The sequence below is a fragment of the Bombus huntii genome, chromosome 3 (genome assembly GCF_024542735.1).
Source record: "Bombus huntii isolate Logan2020A chromosome 3, iyBomHunt1.1, whole genome shotgun sequence".
NCBI classification, from domain to species: Eukaryota; Metazoa; Arthropoda; class Insecta; order Hymenoptera; family Apidae; genus Bombus; species Bombus huntii.
In genome coordinates, this window is record NC_066240.1 from 6,137,399 (window position 1) to 6,154,976 (window position 17,578).

At 30.7% G+C, this 17,578-nt stretch overlaps 4 protein-coding genes across 9 annotated transcripts in view; 2 read left to right on the forward strand and 2 right to left on the reverse strand.

Moving 5' to 3' along the window:
* Nucleotides 1-1,207: 1,207 nt before the first annotated feature.
* LOC126864206 (40S ribosomal protein S6-like) lies at nt 1,208-4,403 on the reverse strand. 2 transcript variants are annotated; one of them, XM_050615281.1, is made up of 5 exons: nt 4,264-4,403; nt 3,435-3,639; nt 3,175-3,320; nt 1,562-1,762; nt 1,208-1,461 (listed from the first exon to the last, which is right to left on the reverse strand). In XM_050615281.1, exons 1-5 carry the CDS (start codon nt 4,267-4,269, stop codon nt 1,264-1,266), a joined length of 756 nt encoding a protein of 251 aa, XP_050471238.1. In that variant the 5' UTR covers nt 4,270-4,403; the 3' UTR covers nt 1,208-1,263. The 2 variants fall into 2 exon arrangements, with proteins under 2 accessions (XP_050471238.1, XP_050471239.1); XM_050615282.1 differs by lacking the exon at nt 4,264-4,403 and adding an exon at nt 3,995-4,015.
* Nucleotides 4,404-5,700: 1,297 nt separating this feature from the next.
* LOC126864205 (40S ribosomal protein S6-like) lies at nt 5,701-9,954 on the reverse strand. 3 transcript variants are annotated; one of them, XM_050615278.1, is made up of 5 exons: nt 9,788-9,954; nt 6,721-6,925; nt 6,461-6,606; nt 6,063-6,263; nt 5,701-5,962 (listed from the first exon to the last, which is right to left on the reverse strand). In XM_050615278.1, exons 1-5 carry the CDS (start codon nt 9,791-9,793, stop codon nt 5,765-5,767), a joined length of 756 nt encoding a protein of 251 aa, XP_050471235.1. In that variant the 5' UTR covers nt 9,794-9,954; the 3' UTR covers nt 5,701-5,764. The 3 variants fall into 3 exon arrangements, with proteins under 3 accessions (XP_050471235.1, XP_050471236.1, XP_050471237.1); XM_050615279.1 differs by lacking the exon at nt 9,788-9,954 and adding an exon at nt 9,495-9,642; XM_050615280.1 differs by lacking the exon at nt 9,788-9,954 and adding an exon at nt 9,540-9,563.
* A 466-nt stretch (nt 9,955-10,420) lies between these two features.
* On the forward strand, nt 10,421-15,297 carry LOC126864204 (importin-11). 3 transcript variants are annotated; one of them, XM_050615275.1, is made up of 18 exons: nt 10,421-10,569; nt 10,661-10,787; nt 10,991-11,091; nt 11,182-11,295; nt 11,377-11,783; nt 11,867-12,130; nt 12,205-12,360; nt 12,451-12,491; nt 12,596-12,778; nt 12,852-12,963; nt 13,036-13,256; nt 13,344-13,508; nt 13,654-13,846; nt 13,920-14,157; nt 14,225-14,321; nt 14,403-14,680; nt 14,765-14,906; nt 15,017-15,297. In XM_050615275.1, exons 2-18 carry the CDS (start codon nt 10,665-10,667, stop codon nt 15,119-15,121), a joined length of 2,940 nt encoding a protein of 979 aa, XP_050471232.1. In that variant the 5' UTR covers nt 10,421-10,569; nt 10,661-10,664; the 3' UTR covers nt 15,122-15,297. The 3 variants fall into 3 exon arrangements, with proteins under 3 accessions (XP_050471232.1, XP_050471234.1, XP_050471233.1); XM_050615277.1 differs by having other exon boundaries at nt 14,780-14,906; XM_050615276.1 differs by having other exon boundaries at nt 10,437-10,574; nt 10,665-10,787.
* Nucleotides 15,298-15,687: 390 nt separating this feature from the next.
* The window catches only part of LOC126864208 (endophilin-A), a 30,552-nt gene continuing 28,661 nt past the window's right edge, over nt 15,688-17,578 (forward strand). Inside the window, exon 1 of the mRNA XM_050615284.1 lies at nt 15,688-15,802. The gene's annotated coding sequence lies outside the window, so the exon portion shown is untranslated. The remainder of the gene's footprint in view (nt 15,803-17,578) is intronic.

Below are 17,578 nucleotides of genomic sequence, written 5' to 3' on the forward strand. Positions count from 1 at the left end.
TCTCTCTCTCTCTCTCTCTCTCTCTCTCTCTCTCTCTCTCTCTCTCTCTCTCTCTCTCTCTCTCTCTCTCTCTCTCTCTCTCTCGCGAGATCGCGTCACCCCGCGAACGTGCGAAAGTTAAAGTATAATAGGGTATATATGAACATTACGAATATGGAACATATAAGTAATTATATTACAACAAAAATTACAACCAAAATGTAAATATTTATTAGGCTTATATAAAACTTACATTTAATAGGTGTAAGTTCGACCAATTGCTGGGAGACGTAATCGCGAGGAGAGACGTCAACGGGAGTCGTAAATTCCCGTTACGATTATAACAATCGACACCATGAATTGATCGATCCCCTGATTTCCGTTGAGATAATAGGGGTGATTGAGTTTGTATAACACTGTGATTCAGAGAATTATAAATTATATATTTCCAACACTTAAATTACACTGTCGAAGAGAGATAAATAAATAACTTGTCGCACGAAGATGCGATAGATATGTATGCTAGAGCAGGGCTCTTATAATGGAAATTAATGTATTAATGGACTTAGCACTATAATATATTTAGGAGAGGCGATGTATGTTCGACAGCACCGAGAACCGACAAAAGATTTGCGTGAAGTATGCGACTCTCGCGCTATGTGTAGACTGCCGCGTTAGGCGTTAGTTTTTTGACTGACTGTCACTCTTTTTCTAATACGGACGAAAAGTTCGATGTGGGTGTGCCCCTGTGCCTAAAGAACGCGGATTCGTTGTTCCCACTTTCGTTAGGAAAAGTGAGGGTATCGAACCGCGGTGTTGATTGATAATGACCTGCCCTACTGCTCGAAGGGATGAGTAGGAAGTCTCCTACCATCGTGGTGGATAGATGACCGTATTCGTGAAGAAAACCCAGCTTGTTTTATTAGAGGGCTATTCGGATTTTCCTAATGGGCGCATACCCGCTTTCTCCGTGTTTTAAGTGCGCCTAATAAACCCAAGGACCTCTCTAAAAACCGACTGTGTTTCGAGAATATTTTTAAGCTTTAGAAATTCTTCCAGACAAACGGATTGAAGACACATGGCGAAACAATACAGGGAAGTGAGAGTTATGGTGGGTCCTTAGGTTTATTGAGGGTCGAACTGACGTTACGCAGGCCGGTTGTTGTCCGGTCGCGCGGGCTGGCGTGCAGATGTTTTAGGCGGCGTAACAATAGGTTTATATACAACATATTTATACACAATTTATTAGTTTCATATTGTATTAGATCGTATCATTGCAGTCTTTTACTTCTGAATGGTAGGTGCAGACTGATTGGATGATTTGGAATCTCGCATAGAAGCGCTACGTCTTCGCTTTAGTTCTTCTTGACGTCTATTCTTAGCTTCCTTTTGCCGTTGTGCTAACAGCTTCGCATACTCTGCTGCTTGTTGCTTGCGAGCCAAGCAACGCCTCCTCTTTAGAGCCAGTCTATGCCTCTTTCTCTATATAAACATATTTTTATTTTATCATAAATTCCTTACTTTTGGAAAATTTTAACTGAAACAAAACAACAATACGATATAAATACATATATGTACAAACCTGGAGTGTAAGTGGGGTAATAAGACGTTGAATTTTAGGGGCTTTCGACCGCTGTGGCTTGCCCTCTTTTTGAATTGGTCGTTTCACAACGAATCGACGGACATCATCTTCCTTGGATAAATTAAATAGCTTGCGAATTTTGCTCGCCCTCTTGGGTCCTAAACGGCGAGGGACTTCCTTGTCAGTTAAATCCGGGATATCCTGTAAGAATTTAATCAACTTATACATTAAATGCTTCTTAGCATTAAAAATGTTCTTTAACATGTTCATGTGGGTGCTGCTTTTTGTATTTCTCGCCGTGGGACAGCGCTCATATGGATTATTATTTGAAGGCCACATGCAGTTTATAGATAGCTATTATACTAGTGTCCCTTTGGTTGAAGAACATTTGCAGAAAAAAACATTTATTTGTGGTACTGTAAAAATAAACAAAAAATTTCTACCGCCACAGGCGATACAAAAACAAAAACGGGATCACATTGTGAGTTTTGAAAATCGTAGCACAGTTAAATCTTTTAAATGGACTGACAAAAGACCAGTTTATATGTTTACCACTTCCAAGAATCACATGTGTACAATTATTCAAGGAAAAAATGACGAACTAAAGCCTAATGATTTTTTTTATAATAATACAAAAAAGGGTGATGACTTATCCTATCAAATGACATCGTACTATAGTTGTTTACGGAAAACCGTTAAATAGTACAAAAAAATTATTATACAATTAATGTGAGGGACTTGCCTCATAATTTTGTGGTACATATATCAAAGACGATGTAATAAAGATATTAATATTTTGCAATTTAGAGAAAAAAATTATTGTTCATCTTTGATCAATAATCACCACATTGCAGAAATGGCTATTGAAAAGCAAATACCTTCACAAAATGTTCACATTTTCTCCATTCACATAAAGGGTTTGTAAGAAAGTCAAGAAAAAGATGTAAGGAATGTTACAAATGCTTATATAAAAAAAACATTAGATTAGAGACTATGTCACGAAAAAAAAGTAAAAAAGTAACGATATATTGCAATTGCTGTGAGAGCCAGCTAGCACTTTGTTTGAAATGCTTTTAAAAATTGCATAGAAATATATAAACAATTAAGTTAAGTTTATAATATTGAATTGCTGTGTTTACTATCGAATTTTTCTTTTATACGTTTATAATATTAAGATGAAATAAAATAAATCCTACTTCTTTTTTATTTAATAGGCATTAAATTTCCGTTTAAATTTTCAAATATTTCAAATGGCGACTTTTTCTAGTTACTAAACGAACTACATTTTCAGTGGTACACACCACCTGATGGAACATCCAAATGTGGGTCAGGTGCATGCCGCCTGATGTGAAACTCGAGCGCGAGCCACCGGTGGTACGCGCCGGCGTAAACGTCTTAATAACTTAACTCACTGATCATTACAGTCATAGATATGTTGACTTTTAGTGTATCGCTTGTACACTGAGAAAAAGTGTAAATTATATAACACAGTCTCCCAAATCAACACGATAGTTAATCTTCCATGTTTACGATAGTATCGTAAGATAATAAGTCAATTCTAAGATACACCCTGAAACATGGATTATAGATAGAAAGTACAGTCAAATTAATACCTTTTCTCCTTTTTTGACAATGACAAGAGCGAGTACTGAAAGGTTGGAATCGACGATGCATCCACGGACAGATTTACGTTTGCGCTCACCATCACGTCTAGGTCTGTAGCATGAATGTCCTTTTGAGAGCAGTAAACGTACGCGCCCTAGATACAGGAATTTTTAAAAAATTAAAATCAATGCATTGTACCAAATCTATAAAATTCATAAACACATGAAGTTGTTACAAACGAAATTAAAATAGAAAATGCTTGTGTTACCATTAGTCAGAACACCCTGTTTCATAGGAAATCCTTGTTTATCATTGCCGCCTGAGATACGAACGACATATCCTTTCCATTCGTTACCAAGAGCATCAGCCTCTACTTCTGCGCCCATACGCTTTTCATAAAAAATTCTCAGCTTATGCTCATCGGAGATTTCAAACAGTTTCTGACATCCTGTTGCAGGATATGATACGTTCAACTAGAAAACACATAAATATCATACAGAATATGCAAAGATTTAACAGCCTTTGTCAGTTTATTCAACGTACATAATCAAATAAAAAATGTTCTATATACATAGCTGCATAAAGCTTTATTAAAAAGTTAGAACAAAAATCCAAATTACAAGGGGAATTGCAAGAAACTCGTGATTACTATGCTATAAAATAACAGTAGATATATCACTTTGCAATAAGACTTCAATTGACTTATATTTATAAAGCATATTTTCCTTGATAATAGCCATAAAATATATTCACAAAGGTCGGCCGTTTATACTTGTACAGTGACATATAAGTTAAACGTCTAAGACATTTTAATGAGGTTATGCTTGCTTTCATAGTATAATAATGAAAATTGTAAATTTTAATGCTCTGAAGAAAATTTATGTTATTCCTCGTTAGAATATGACTTGCTTAATGTTGTTTATAATGTCAAAGTTAAATAAAATGAGTCATATTTCAAAATTGGTTAAGTATACAGATAAACGAATGTTTCATAAATTATATATATCTAAAATTATTTATAGCATTTCAATAGATAAATTTTTATAGTAACTGTTTGTAATATTTGTTAGATTTTGAAATTATTACTGGATGCGTACCTTCATTTCGACAAGTATGAAACAGCACTGCGAGCTACAAACAGAAAGATGGGATGTCGCATTAACGGACACTGCATGCGTACTGTGAGTGCGTTAACCGGATATCCGGTTTAAGTCCAGTGAAATATTAAAGTGAAAATAACAATAAACAAACTCTGTACAAATCTGTAAACAAATCATATTAATATTTATGTTTATATAGTAATTACTTAAAACTTAATTTTTTAATGTTAAATTAGTTCATCAACGAATTATATTTCTCTAACAGACGGATGTGATGAAAATTAATAACATTTTTTTTAAATATTTAAAACCACTAATGTGTACGTACATTACATAGAAAATATATAAATACAAGAAAAAACGTTATTGTTTCTTTATTTTTAAAAGATAAGTAAATATCCAAATATTTTATCAAAAGTATTATTTATATTGTTGTCTATTAGAAAGAACTAGGTTTTTAGTTCTGGGATAGTTCTTTGGAAAAATTGGAATTTTTGCTTGAGTACATGAGTAAATAACATTATTATAATAGATTGATCGTATATGACGATATATGAATAATGGATAAATAAATCGAGAGTAGAATCGCGTTTTACGCGTAATAAGCTGGTTTACACTATGGCAATAACTGACATTTTGTAGAAAGAGAAAGAATAGCGATAAGTTGTTTTTATTAATGTATTTTCAGTCCTATTCATACATATGATTATAATATAATGATTAAATCATTATTTTGTACTTCATTAAAATTTTAAATTATATCATCAACAATATTTACAGTAAATAGGGAAATTAAAAATTAAATTCATAATAGACTTTTCATTGATCAATCAATGATAACATCAACGAAATTGTTACTTAGTGTACAAATAATGAGGTTATGTAGATTATGCTTATATATAGTGTCTATCCAACGAGACGAGGCAGTAAACGTAAACATTATTTGACTGCTACAGATTATACATACTTTATCTACAATCTACATATGTATCTCTGTATATATTATTCGCAATTGCAGAGTTAGGTTCATTATAGAATATCAAATAGGATATGGAATATATTGTGATGTCTTTATATAAAAAATGTATGTGAAATTAAAACAAAAAGTATCAGACAAAAGATTATTTTGCTGTAAACATGGAGTAAAAAATTCTACCGAATTTAATAAATTTAGGATCTGCTAGAACTAAACTTTACTACAATGTTAAGAAATTAAATTTGATATTCGTCTTAAAATAGGAGTACTATTAAAATTACCGTTGATGTTGCTAAACACTATAACTCGGCCTAGATCACTTCAGAATCTTTAAAAATTATTAATTAATTAAAATGATAAGCCTCTACCTACGTATATGCTGTATAAATTTAAATGAGTATAATAGTGAGTAAATGAATATTACGAATATGGAACATATAAGTGAGGTCAACAAAGTATTACAACATATTTATACACAATTTATTAGTTTCATATTGTATTAGATCGTATCATTGCAGTCTTTTACTTCTGAATGGTAGGTGCAGACTGATTGGATGATTTGGAATCTCGCATAGAAGCGCTACGTCTTCGCTTTAGTTCTTCTTGACGTCTATTCTTAGCTTCCTTTTGCCGTTGTGCTAACAGCTTCGCATACTCTGCTGCTTGTTGCTTGCGAGCCAAGCAACGCCTCCTCTTTAGAGCCAGTCTATGCCTCTTTCTCTATATAAACATATTTTTATTTTATCATAAATTCCTTACTTTTGGAAAATTTTAACTGAAACAAAACAACAATACGATATAAATACATATATGTACAAACCTGGAGTGTAAGTGGGGTAATAAGACGTTGAATTTTAGGGGCTTTCGACCGCTGTGGCTTGCCCTCTTTTTGAATTGGTCGTTTCACAACGAATCGACGGACATCATCTTCCTTGGATAAATTAAATAGCTTGCGAATTTTGCTCGCCCTCTTGGGTCCTAAACGGCGAGGGACTTCCTTGTCAGTTAAATCCGGGATATCCTGTAAGAATTTAATCAACTTATACATTAAATGCTTCGCTGTACACTGAGAAAAAGTGTAAATTATATAACATAGTCTCCCAAATCAACACGATAGTTAATCTTCCATGTTTACGATAGTATCGTAAGATAATAAGTCAATTCTAAGATACACCCTGAAACATGGATTATAGATAGAAAGTACAGTCAAATTAATACCTTTTCTCCTTTTTTGACAATGACAAGAGCGAGTACTGAAAGGTTGGAATCGACGATGCATCCACGGACAGATTTACGTTTGCGCTCACCATCACGTCTAGGTCTGTAGCATGAATGTCCTTTTGAGAGCAGTAAACGTACGCGCCCTAGATACAGGAATTTTTAAAAAATTAAAATCAATGCATTGTACCAAATCTATAAAATTCATAAACACATGAAGTTGTTACAAACGAAATTAAAATAGAAAATGCTTGTGTTACCATTAGTCAGAACACCCTGTTTCATAGGAAATCCTTGTTTATCATTGCCGCCTGAGATACGAACGACATATCCTTTCCATTCGTTACCAAGAGCATCAGCCTCTACTTCTGCGCCCATACGCTTTTCATAAAAAATTCTCAGCTTATGCTCATCGGAGATTTCAAACAGTTTCTGACATCCTGTTGCAGGATATGATACGTTCAACTAGAAAACACATAAATATCATACAGAATATGCAAAGATTTAACAGCCTTTGTCAGTTTATTCAACGTACATAATCAAATAAAAAATGTTCTATATACATAGCTGCATAAAGCTTTATTAAAAAGTTAGAACAAAAATCCAAATTACAAGGGGAATTGCAAGAAACTCGTGATTACTATGCTATAAAATAACAGTAGATATATCACTTTGTAATAAGACTTCAATTGACTTATATTTATAAAGCATATTTTCCTTGATAATAGCCATAAAATATATTCACAAAGGTCGGCCGTTTATACTTGTACAGTGACATATAAGTTAAACGTCTAAGACATTTTAATGAGGTTATGCTTGCTTTCATAGTATAATAATGAAAATTGTAAATTTTAATGTTTCATATGAAGAAAATTTAGCTTCTTGCCTTATGACTTAAGTTCCAATAGTGCGTGCCATAAGCAACAACAAGGTTGGTCAAATGTCGAACCATTTCACGATTTGACTGAGTGTTCGAAATTGTACAAATGGTTCATGTCTTTTTGTAAATGCATGTGTAAGGCACAATTATTTTGCAGGATGTTTGATAAATAAATACTACCAACTGATCATTGGACAAGCAAGATTTATTATCTTGAAGTCAATAATAAATCAATAATATTTTTATTACAATTCCTAAAGAAACATATATTTTAAATTATGAATGCTTAATAAAATTTATAAAAATTTAATAATCTTCAGTTGTGTGGTATCTTTCAAAGCATATTGGTACATGTAATGCAACTTTACATCTTTTGCATTCCCACGTTGTTTCACTACGTTTTTTATGTTTTGTGCAAACTTTACAGGCTCTTGATGGCTTTGATTTCGATGGTGTTGGATCTATATGCTTGGGAAAATGACCCCAATGTTTCCCGTGCAGTCTCTCTGGTAAATCTCCATTCGATAATCGTCCTTTTCGTTTATACTCTGGTAATGGTATATTTTTTAGTAATGATTGGGCTATTTCAATTCTATATTCAGCATAAGTCTGTTTTTTGTTAGTATCTATTTTGTTGAATAAAATGTACGAGTTAAACAGAGCAATATCAAAGAGGTAAAAGAAAACTTTTCGGTATCCTTTCATACATTTCCTCATCACAGGGAAGCACGCTAGCATTCGGTCTTGCCGGTCAATTCCAATCATTCCTTTATTGTACTCAATGACACATCTTGGTTTTGAAGTACAATTGAATTGATTTTTTTCTGCTTCAGTCATTTCTGCTGTTTCGTGTTTTGAAGAAAGAATATAAATGTCTCGTATATCCTTCCATTTTAATGCCAGTATTCCATTGCAGCTTCTTATTATATATTCACCCTTTTTTAATTTTACTTTACAAAAATCTTTTGGCATATTATTTCTGTTCGAGTGCACTGTTCCAACAACATTAGTTTTACTGTTAATTAAAGTTTTAAACAGTTTTGGAGAACAATTGTTTAAATATAAAGTATGTCCTTTATGTAATATTGACTGTGATAGCTCTTTGACAATACTTTCAGATGCACTGTCACCAGAATTTATTTTATCACTACCAGTGTATATTTTAAAATCATAGCAATAACCTGATTTTGACTCACATAATTTATAAAATTTTATACCAAACCCTTCTGACGGATTAAATTGTTTGTAGGATAAATGTCCCTTATATTTCATCAATGATTCATCGATAGTAATGTTCTCTTGCATTGTATATACTTCTTTAAATCTTTGATTCAAAAAATTTATTACAGGTTTTATTTTACATAATTTATCTGTATTGTTAACTGAATTGTTATCTGAAAAATGCAAACATCTAGTTATTTGCAGAAATCTTTTGAATGGCATTGTTTTTCTGAAAATTGGAGTTTCTATAACTGCTTTCTTAGACCAATTCATTTGAATTGTTGGTTTTTTAACTTCAGCCATTATTATACATAGTGCAAAATATATTTTGATTTCACCACTGTCTACGGGGAACCAAGTTTTATCTATTTTTAGTCTTTTATTTTCATTGTTCATTATTTGGTTTGCGTATTGATTCGTCTCCGTGACAATATTTTCCCAAAATATATTATCAAATATTATATTAAAAAAATCTAATTCTTTTTTGTTTTCACCTAACTGACTCAAAATTGCCACTTTTATGCCAGGAATCTCTGTATAGTTCCAGATTTTTGGATCATTAGTTTCTTCTTTCCAAATCCATAGCTCTGATTGTTGATGATTACTGTGGTCTTCATCGTCGGTATCATCTTCAATAATCAGTCGCTTACAACGTTTTCGTACAGGAAGTGAAATATCACTACTGTCACTATCACTATTTAAAGTATCTATCAAATCACTTTTTGCAATGCTAGCTGAATTTTCAATGTCCTCAACAACGCTTAATATTCTTTTTGAAGACATTTTTGAGGGTACCTTTCTAATATTTTTCAAGAAAATATATCTGCATGTCCGAATGCGGCCAAGAAAATTAGTAAGTATTTGTCGCGTGTAGCCCGAAGAACGTACCACGTCTCTCACACGTATTATTTACTTTTGGTCCGAATGACTTACCATGTCTCTCACACGTATTATTTATATTTGGCCTGATCGACGTACCATGTCTCTCACACGATATCGTAGGATAAGGGGTTAAGTATTCTACATTTGGATATGACTTGCTTGATGCTATTTATGTTGAAGATAAATAAAATAAGTCATATTTTAAAATTGGTTAAGTATACAGATAAACGAATGTTTCATAAATTATATATATCTAAAATTATTTATAGCATTTTAATATATAAATTTTTATAGTAACTGTTTGTAATATTTGTTAGATTTTGAAATTATTATTGGATACGTACTTTCATTGTGACAAGTATCAAGCAATGCAGCGAGCTATAAACAGAAAGACCATATATCGCACAAGCGGACACTGACTGCGTAGTAGAGTGCGTACACCGGATATCCGGTTTAAGTCCAATGAAATTTTAAAGTGACAATAGCAATAAACAAACTCCTTATAAATCTGTAAACAAATCATATTAATATTTATGTTTTCATAGAAAATATAACTTAAATTTTTAGTAGTAAATTAATTCACCAACGAATTACATTTCTCTGACAAACAGATATGAAGAAAATTAATAACATTTCTTTCAAATATTTAAAATCACTAATGTGTATGTAGATATTTTATTATATAGAAAATATATAAATGCAAGAAGAAACATTATTGTTTCTTTATCTTTAGAAGATAAGTAAATATTGAAACATATTCTATCAAAAGTATTATTTATACTGTTGTCTATTAGAAAGAACTAGTTTTTAGTTCTGGGATAGTTCTTTGCAAAAATTGGAATTTTTGCTTAAGTACATGAATAAATAACATTATCATAATAGGTTGATCATATCTTATGACGATATATGAATAATGGATAAGTAAATCTAGATTAGAATCGAGTTTTATGTGTAATAAGGTGGTTTACACTATAACAATAACTGTCATTTTGTAGAAAGAGACGAGAGCAGGAGGGGGGCAGCGTTCTGAAATGCCGACTTGCGGGCGTGTGTGACATTTTGATGTAGAGTGTCTTTGATGATTTTCGTCATGTATTGATTTAATACATAGATATTTCCGAAAAAAGTTAAGTTTAGTTGATCTTTTCAGAGGAAAACAAATAATAATGAGCTATTTGAATTTAATGTAAAACATTGAATATATTAATTTTTTGTAGGAAGATGGATGTCGCAGTGATAGAAGTCCTTCAACAAGCGGGTAGTCAGGATCCCACTATTTTGAAACCAGCTGAACAAACTCTAAAACAATGGGAAACTGAAAGGGGATTCTACACTGCGTTATATGTAAGTTGCATAAATAAATGTAAAATAAATTTGATTAGATTGTAAGGAGGCAAAAATTTATTCTTGATCATTTTTATTTTAACTAGCATATATAAGCATATACTATTTGCTTATGTATGTAATATTATTTTAGGTTATTTATTTTCATTACTAACGAAAGTCTAATTATTATATTGTAAGTAAAATATTAATAATTATTTCAGAATGTGTTTTCTAATCATTCCTTGAGTATCAATATTAGATGGATGGCTATTTTATGTTTCAAAAATGGTGTTGATAAATATTGGAGAAAGAATGCTCCAAAGTAAGTATTATTTAACGCAATCAAATTTGACTAATAGTATTAACATTTTAATGTAAATTAATAATTAAATAACATGCATTATTACTACAGTGGAATTGCAGATGACGAAAAGGAATTTCTTAGACTACGTTTAATAGTAAACTTTGAAGAACCTGTAAATCAGTTAGCTATCCAATTGGCAGCTCTCATTGCTAAAATTGCAAGGTAATTGATATTGATTAAATAATTTGTGTTTATTTTTCTCTCTGATTCATAAAATAAGTTAAACGAAATAATGTTGTGCAGATATGATTGGCCTAGAGAATGGCGCTCATTAATTCCAACCTTATTGGATGTTATAAGAGGACAAAATCCTTTGGCCCAGCATCGGGCACTGTTAATATTACATCATGTTGTTAAGTGTTTAGCCTCTAAACGTTTAGTTCCTGACAGACGACTCTTCCAAGAATTAACCAGTAGTGTGTTCAGTTTTATTCTGAATGTGTGGAATACTTACACAGAATCTTTTCTTATAATGGCATCAAATGGAGCAGACACAAATCAGATACAGGAAGCTTTGGAAAAAGCATTGCTTCTATTGAGAATTCTTAGAACACTTATTGTAAATGGGTTTAATAAGCCTTCAGAATCTCATGATGCTATGTCATTCTTAGAAATTGTTTTTGAACGTGCAAGAACTTGTCTTGAATGTCGTTAGTATATTTCTCCTCTGATACTATCTTTAATATCAGTTATATATTTGTCTCTTTTAATAATGATTTTTATATAATTTTAGGAAAAACATTAATTTCAAGAGGTATACAGATGGAAGTATGCGATAAATTTATAATTCATTTAACTAAAGTATTAATAGGAGTATTAGAAATGCATCCATTTTGTTATGTAGAACTAATACCAACATCATTAGAATTTTCTGTTTTTTATTGTTTTACTGAAGCTGGTCAAGCCCTAGCTTTTGAAAGATTTGTTATACAGTGTTTAAATTTAATGAAAGGCATTTTATTATCTACATACTATAAACCAGCTAAAGTTCTTAAAGGTATATATGATGGATAATGGTATTTTGTAAATTTATGGGTGTGATTTATTAAGCTTGAAAATTTGTTAATACAGATACGAAAAATCCGTTAACGTTGAGAGCAAATCAATTGAGACAAGAATTTTTTACACCTGAAACATTAGCAGAAATTTGTTCAAGGCTCGTAACACATTATTTTCTTCTAACACCTGCTGAATTGGAATTATGGGATACAGATCCAGAAAGTTTTGGTAAATATTTGTATACATACATACATATATGAATATATATATATATATGTACATACAATGTTTTATATTTTTTATTTATACTGTTTTCAGTTGTCGATGATGGCGGTGAATCATGGAAATATAGTTTAAGGGTAAATATTGTATAGCCGACTATTTACAAATATTTATAAATGAATTATAATTGTAAAATTATACATTTTTATTTACTTTATAATTAATATTTTATTTTCTTTAGCCTTGTACGGAGTGTCTGTTTGTAGTAATTTTCCATCATTTTGGAGAAGTTCTTGTACCAGTTTTAGTTGAATTAATGCAAAGACATCATCAACCAGTTGACCCGAATAATTTGCATGCTATTCTAGTAAAAGATGCAGTATATAATGCAGTTGGTTTGGCTGCATTTGATTTATATGATGAGGTGAGAACAAAATATCACAAAATAATCAGTGTAAATAGTCAGTCATCCAGTTTATCATGCTTCTATTTATTAGGTAAATTTTGATCAATGGTTTTCAACTACCTTAAAAGAAGAGTTGAAAATTCGAAGTAACAATTATAGAATTATTAGAAGACGAGTATGTTGGCTTATTGGGCGCTGGACAAGTAAGTAAAGTGCAGCTTTTTAAACAAGTAGGATTTATTATGTAATAATTTTGTATTGTAACAAAATTGCAGCTGTTAAGTTAAGTACAGAGTTAAGACCAGAATTATACAAACTTATGGTTGAAGTTTTGAGTCCTGAAGAAGATCTGGGTGTTCGTTTAGCAGCAAGCGATGCTTTAAAACTTGCAATAGATGATTTTCAATTTAATCCGGAAGAATTCTCGCCATATTTAGAACCAGCATTCTCTTTGTTATTTTCGCTCCTAAAAGAAGTAAAAGAATGTGATACCAAGGTATATATATATACATATATATACTGTTATATGTTACTTTCAAAATATTGTTGTAGTTCACAAAAACATATTTTAAATAATTTTCAGATGTATGTATTATACGTATTATCATTTATGATTGAACGTGCTGGTAGTGAAATAAACCCACTTGTTGGAGCCCTCAGTTCATATTTGCCAGCACTTTGGCAAGAATGTGAAGAACATAATATGTTAAGATGTGCTATAATTTCAACACTTGTACATCTGGAAAAGGTACATTTTTCTTTATATTGTTTAATGAATTGAACTATATTAATATAAATCAAATTATTGACCTTGATATTGATAAATCAAATATATAACTCAATGATTTTATTGAAAATTTTAAATAATAGATAACATTTGAATTATTTTTTAGGCTTTAGGTTCTGAAAGCGTCCTTATAGAACCACTAGTAGTAGGTGTTATTGCATTAAGTTGTGACGTCAATCAAAATTGTCACGTTTATTTGTTAGAAGATGGCTTGCAATTATGGTTAGCTTTACTGCAAAATGCAGCTGCGCCAACATTAGCTATAATGGAACTGGCTAAAAATTTGCCTGCTGTATTAGGTTAGTAAATAATTCTATTTGATGATGATTCTTATAAGCATCCAGAAAACTTGATGCTCTTTATATTTTTCAGAAAAATCATTTGAACATTTAAAATTATGTTTGTATATAGTTCAAGCATATGTAATATTAAGTCCCCAAGAATTTTTAAGTCAAAGAGGAGCGATTATAATCGAAACACTTAGGTCACTTTTAGGAGATTTGAACTCGGAAGGAGTTGTAATGATAATGACAGTGTTTGAACTATGTTTATGTGCTTCACCTCGGCAAGGTGCAGAACTTATTAAACCTGTTTTAATAACTATATTTGAGTGAGTATAGTTGCTTCAGTATGTTATATCAAGTTATACACATTAATATTTATTTGAATTTTGATAGAAATATGTATAAGGAAGAAGAAGTTACAATGACGATGACTATGTATTTATCTATCGTGGCAAGAGTTTTATGGTTTTACAAAGATATTTTTATACAGGTATTAACATTTCATATATTGTATTTATGTATTTGTCAATTTGTTAATATAATTTGTGTAAGCATTAAAATAATCGTTTAGGTAATAAGCGAATTAACCAGAAAAATGGGTGGAAACGAAGTTAGAGAAGAAGTTGTATTGGGAGAAATAATACGTATATGGGTTAATCGAATGCCATATATTCCTCTACTAGAAAGACGTAAATTATTAGCTCTTGCACTTTGTTCACTTCTTGGACCTGACAGTCCTCCCTGCGTTCTTCATTATTTTCCACTAATAATATCTAATATCGTCGGAACTCTCAATGACATCACCAAACTTGACGACATAAGATGCGAAAATATTGGATATGCCATTGAGTACGTAGAAATTATTCGCACAATACATATAATTGCAATAAAAAATCATACTGCTATAAAAGTTAGCATTTTTACTTATTTTAGATCTTTGTCAATTAGTGGGCAGTCTAGTCCATCTCAGCATGATGATGAAGAATATGGAAATAAACACGAACAGCGAAAAAGGAGACTTGATTTTAGCGATCCTTTGCCTAGTATATCTTTGAAAGATACATTACAAAATCAGGTAAAGAGATAGTTCACTTTTAGTTACAATTATGTACCTATTATATGCTAGAAACCTCCTAATTCAATTATGTATTTGTTATATATTAAAAATCTTTGTTTTTATTTCAGTTACTTACTTTACGCAGATTAATTGGAGATAACCAGTTCAATCAATTGATGTTAACCCTTCATCCAGAAATTGATAAAGAACTTAAACTTTACGTATCTTTATGAAAAAGGAGAAAGTCTAATTGAAAGAGAAGAAAAACAAAATATTATGTTAAACGCCCACTACGTGTAAAAAAAAAGCTTTACGGCGCTCTATTATAAAACGGCACTATTTTATTGTATTATATTAGCTGTTTCACTGTACTAATAATGTTGATAATAAAAGACTTGACATTTCAAAATTCTATCTTATTCATTTGTTTAAAGTATATATATATATGTTCTAATAATTAAAGTGTTCCCGCAATAAGGTAATGCCATACCTAAATTGTATTTATTACAAGGGAAAGAAAGGCTTTCATATACAAATAGTTGTTTGATTTTGAACTGATTTACTCAAATTATTACAAATACTATAATTTAAGTAGTATAATTATAGCAATTGATTATGAAGAATTATATTCTAATAATCTAATAATCTGCAGTTAAGAATGTAATAGTACTATAATCATATTTGTTCTATTCCAAAAATTATTAAATTTCGTAATATATATAAGAATTATATATTTAAGTAGAAAAAGGCATTTTTAATTCATAATTTTTCCCGCTTCTTGGTGATTATGATTAAGAGCAATCTAGCGTTGCTGCTGCAAACTACAAACAGCTGTCGTCTATGTCAAATCGTAGCAGGGGGTTTGCCCATTTCCAGTTTCAAATAGTTCTCTGTTCTCACTAAATTGAGGCAAGGTGAGTACTCTAAAACAAATTACATTCATTATTATCCTTAAAATAACTAATTTTAATGTTTTGTGCAAAAAAATGTTTGAATCAGTATCTTTATTCAATACACGGATGTACTGTATATAATATTCGATTGGTCGGTGTACTTGTTTGACATATTCATTGATTTTATACGTTTTTTTGTACATTCAATAAACAATTCAATAAACACGTGTATAGTGATATTGCGATTTCATAAATTACAAAATAGGTTTAAAGCGAAAACAAATGTTAAGTGGACGCCATGTTCATTTTTGGTTACTTACAGTAACATCTGTGATTGATGGCGTGGTATCATTGTTATTATCGTTTTAAATTTTGGTGAAATATTTAAATTGCAGACAATACACAAAACACGCAAGATTAAATTGTAAAAAAATTATATACAAGTCAATATATTTTTTTAATTACAACAAAAACATTGACAATGTTGTTGGTTCTATAAAATAGTTTTCACGCTGAATATCTAATAACAAGATATGTACATGTATAAGTACATTATACATATAGAAATATACTTTCTAGTCGCTAATAACTGATTAATTATGAATGACTTAATATTTGTTGATGATCGTAGTATACGATTACGATACGATACGTAGCATTCAAAGTATATACAGGGTGTTCCAGAAATAATGTACAATCGGCATGAAGGCGATTCCACATGAAAAATGAATTAAAAATATAGATTAAAATTTGTTCATATAGTGTTTCCTTTTCGATAAAATAAAATTTGGAGATTTGGTTCGTATATGTGATTTGGCTAATTCGTGACTGAGTACAAATAGACAATCAGCAGGACATTATCCTGTATAGATAAGTAAAAAATGTAGAATAAAATGTCATCGTAAAGGTTTCGTTTTTAAGAAAATAGAGTTTGTATGTGCTTAGTTAAGAATTTATCTGGCACTTGATAAATTTTCAAATTCCATTTTCTCGGAAACGAAACGTTACGTGAACAAAACTTGTTCTTCGAATGTCTTCGAATCTTTTTTTCACGTAGAATCTTTCCCTTGCCGATTGTACTATAATTACTAGGATACCCTGTAGCTCTCTCTCTCTCTCTCTCTCTTGGAATCTTCATTGGGCAAAAGCAGATGTTCATTTCATTCTTTTTATGTAAACTCTTTATATTTTTTAACATTAACCTTTTTAACATTAGCATCCTACTTCTAAAATCAGTATAAGGAGGCTATTTACCAAAATAGCCATCATATGTTTCTTATATTAAAAGGTCATTAATAAAAAAAAAAAAAGAAAACTATGATACGTTGGCATGAATATTCGTATATATGAATTGAAAATTTGCTATCTATTACTTTTGTACAATTCTAGATCTTCCGATGGAATTAATTATAGATAAGTACAGGTTTATCTTTGTTAGCATAGATTTTGATAAATGATAAATTGTTATAAGTGACATAACATAGGTTTGTTTTTTAATCTGTATACATATTTATTGTTTACATAGTAAAGTGACAATCACAAGAGATAAAATAAATACAAATATTATAGATAGGTTAGTTTTTTCTTTATAATTAATTTCTTTATAATCTTTGCAAAGAAATTAATTATAAAATGAATATCGTGTCCTAACAACATCTATAATGATACCATATTCATGATAGAATGATAAAGCTATATGGTTGATACAATTGTAAACAAATTAATTGCATAATAAGAAAATGATATTGAATTTTTTAAAATAAAATTCGTGATCGTGGAGCTATATTTTTAACAAAA

What these genes read in the sequence shown, in the direction of transcription:
- LOC126864204 (XM_050615275.1), top strand. Translation starts at nt 10,665, where the DNA reads ATGGATGTCGCAGTGATAGAAGTCCTTCAACAAGCGGGTAGTCAGGAT. An exon ending in CATTTGATTTATATGATGAG is followed by an intron (nt 12,779 to 12,851) that starts GTGAGAACAAAA and finishes TCTATTTATTAG; the next exon opens with GTAAATTTTGATCAATGGTT. An exon ending in AAATTTGCCTGCTGTATTAG is followed by an intron (nt 13,847 to 13,919) that starts GTTAGTAAATAA and finishes TATATTTTTCAG; the next exon opens with AAAAATCATTTGAACATTTA.
- LOC126864205 (XM_050615278.1), bottom strand. An exon ending in TTGTCAAAAAAGGAGAAAAG is followed by an intron (nt 6,264 to 6,460) that starts GTATTAATTTGA and finishes AAATTCTTACAG; the next exon opens with GATATCCCGGATTTAACTGA. An exon ending in TTACCCCACTTACACTCCAG is followed by an intron (nt 5,963 to 6,062) that starts GTTTGTACATAT and finishes ATGTTTATATAG; the next exon opens with AGAAAGAGGCATAGACTGGC.
- LOC126864206 (XM_050615281.1), bottom strand. An exon ending in ACAGGGTGTTCTGACTAATG is followed by an intron (nt 3,321 to 3,434) that starts GTAACACAAGCA and finishes TCCTGTATCTAG; the next exon opens with GGCGCGTACGTTTACTGCTC. An exon ending in TTACCCCACTTACACTCCAG is followed by an intron (nt 1,462 to 1,561) that starts GTTTGTACATAT and finishes ATGTTTATATAG; the next exon opens with AGAAAGAGGCATAGACTGGC.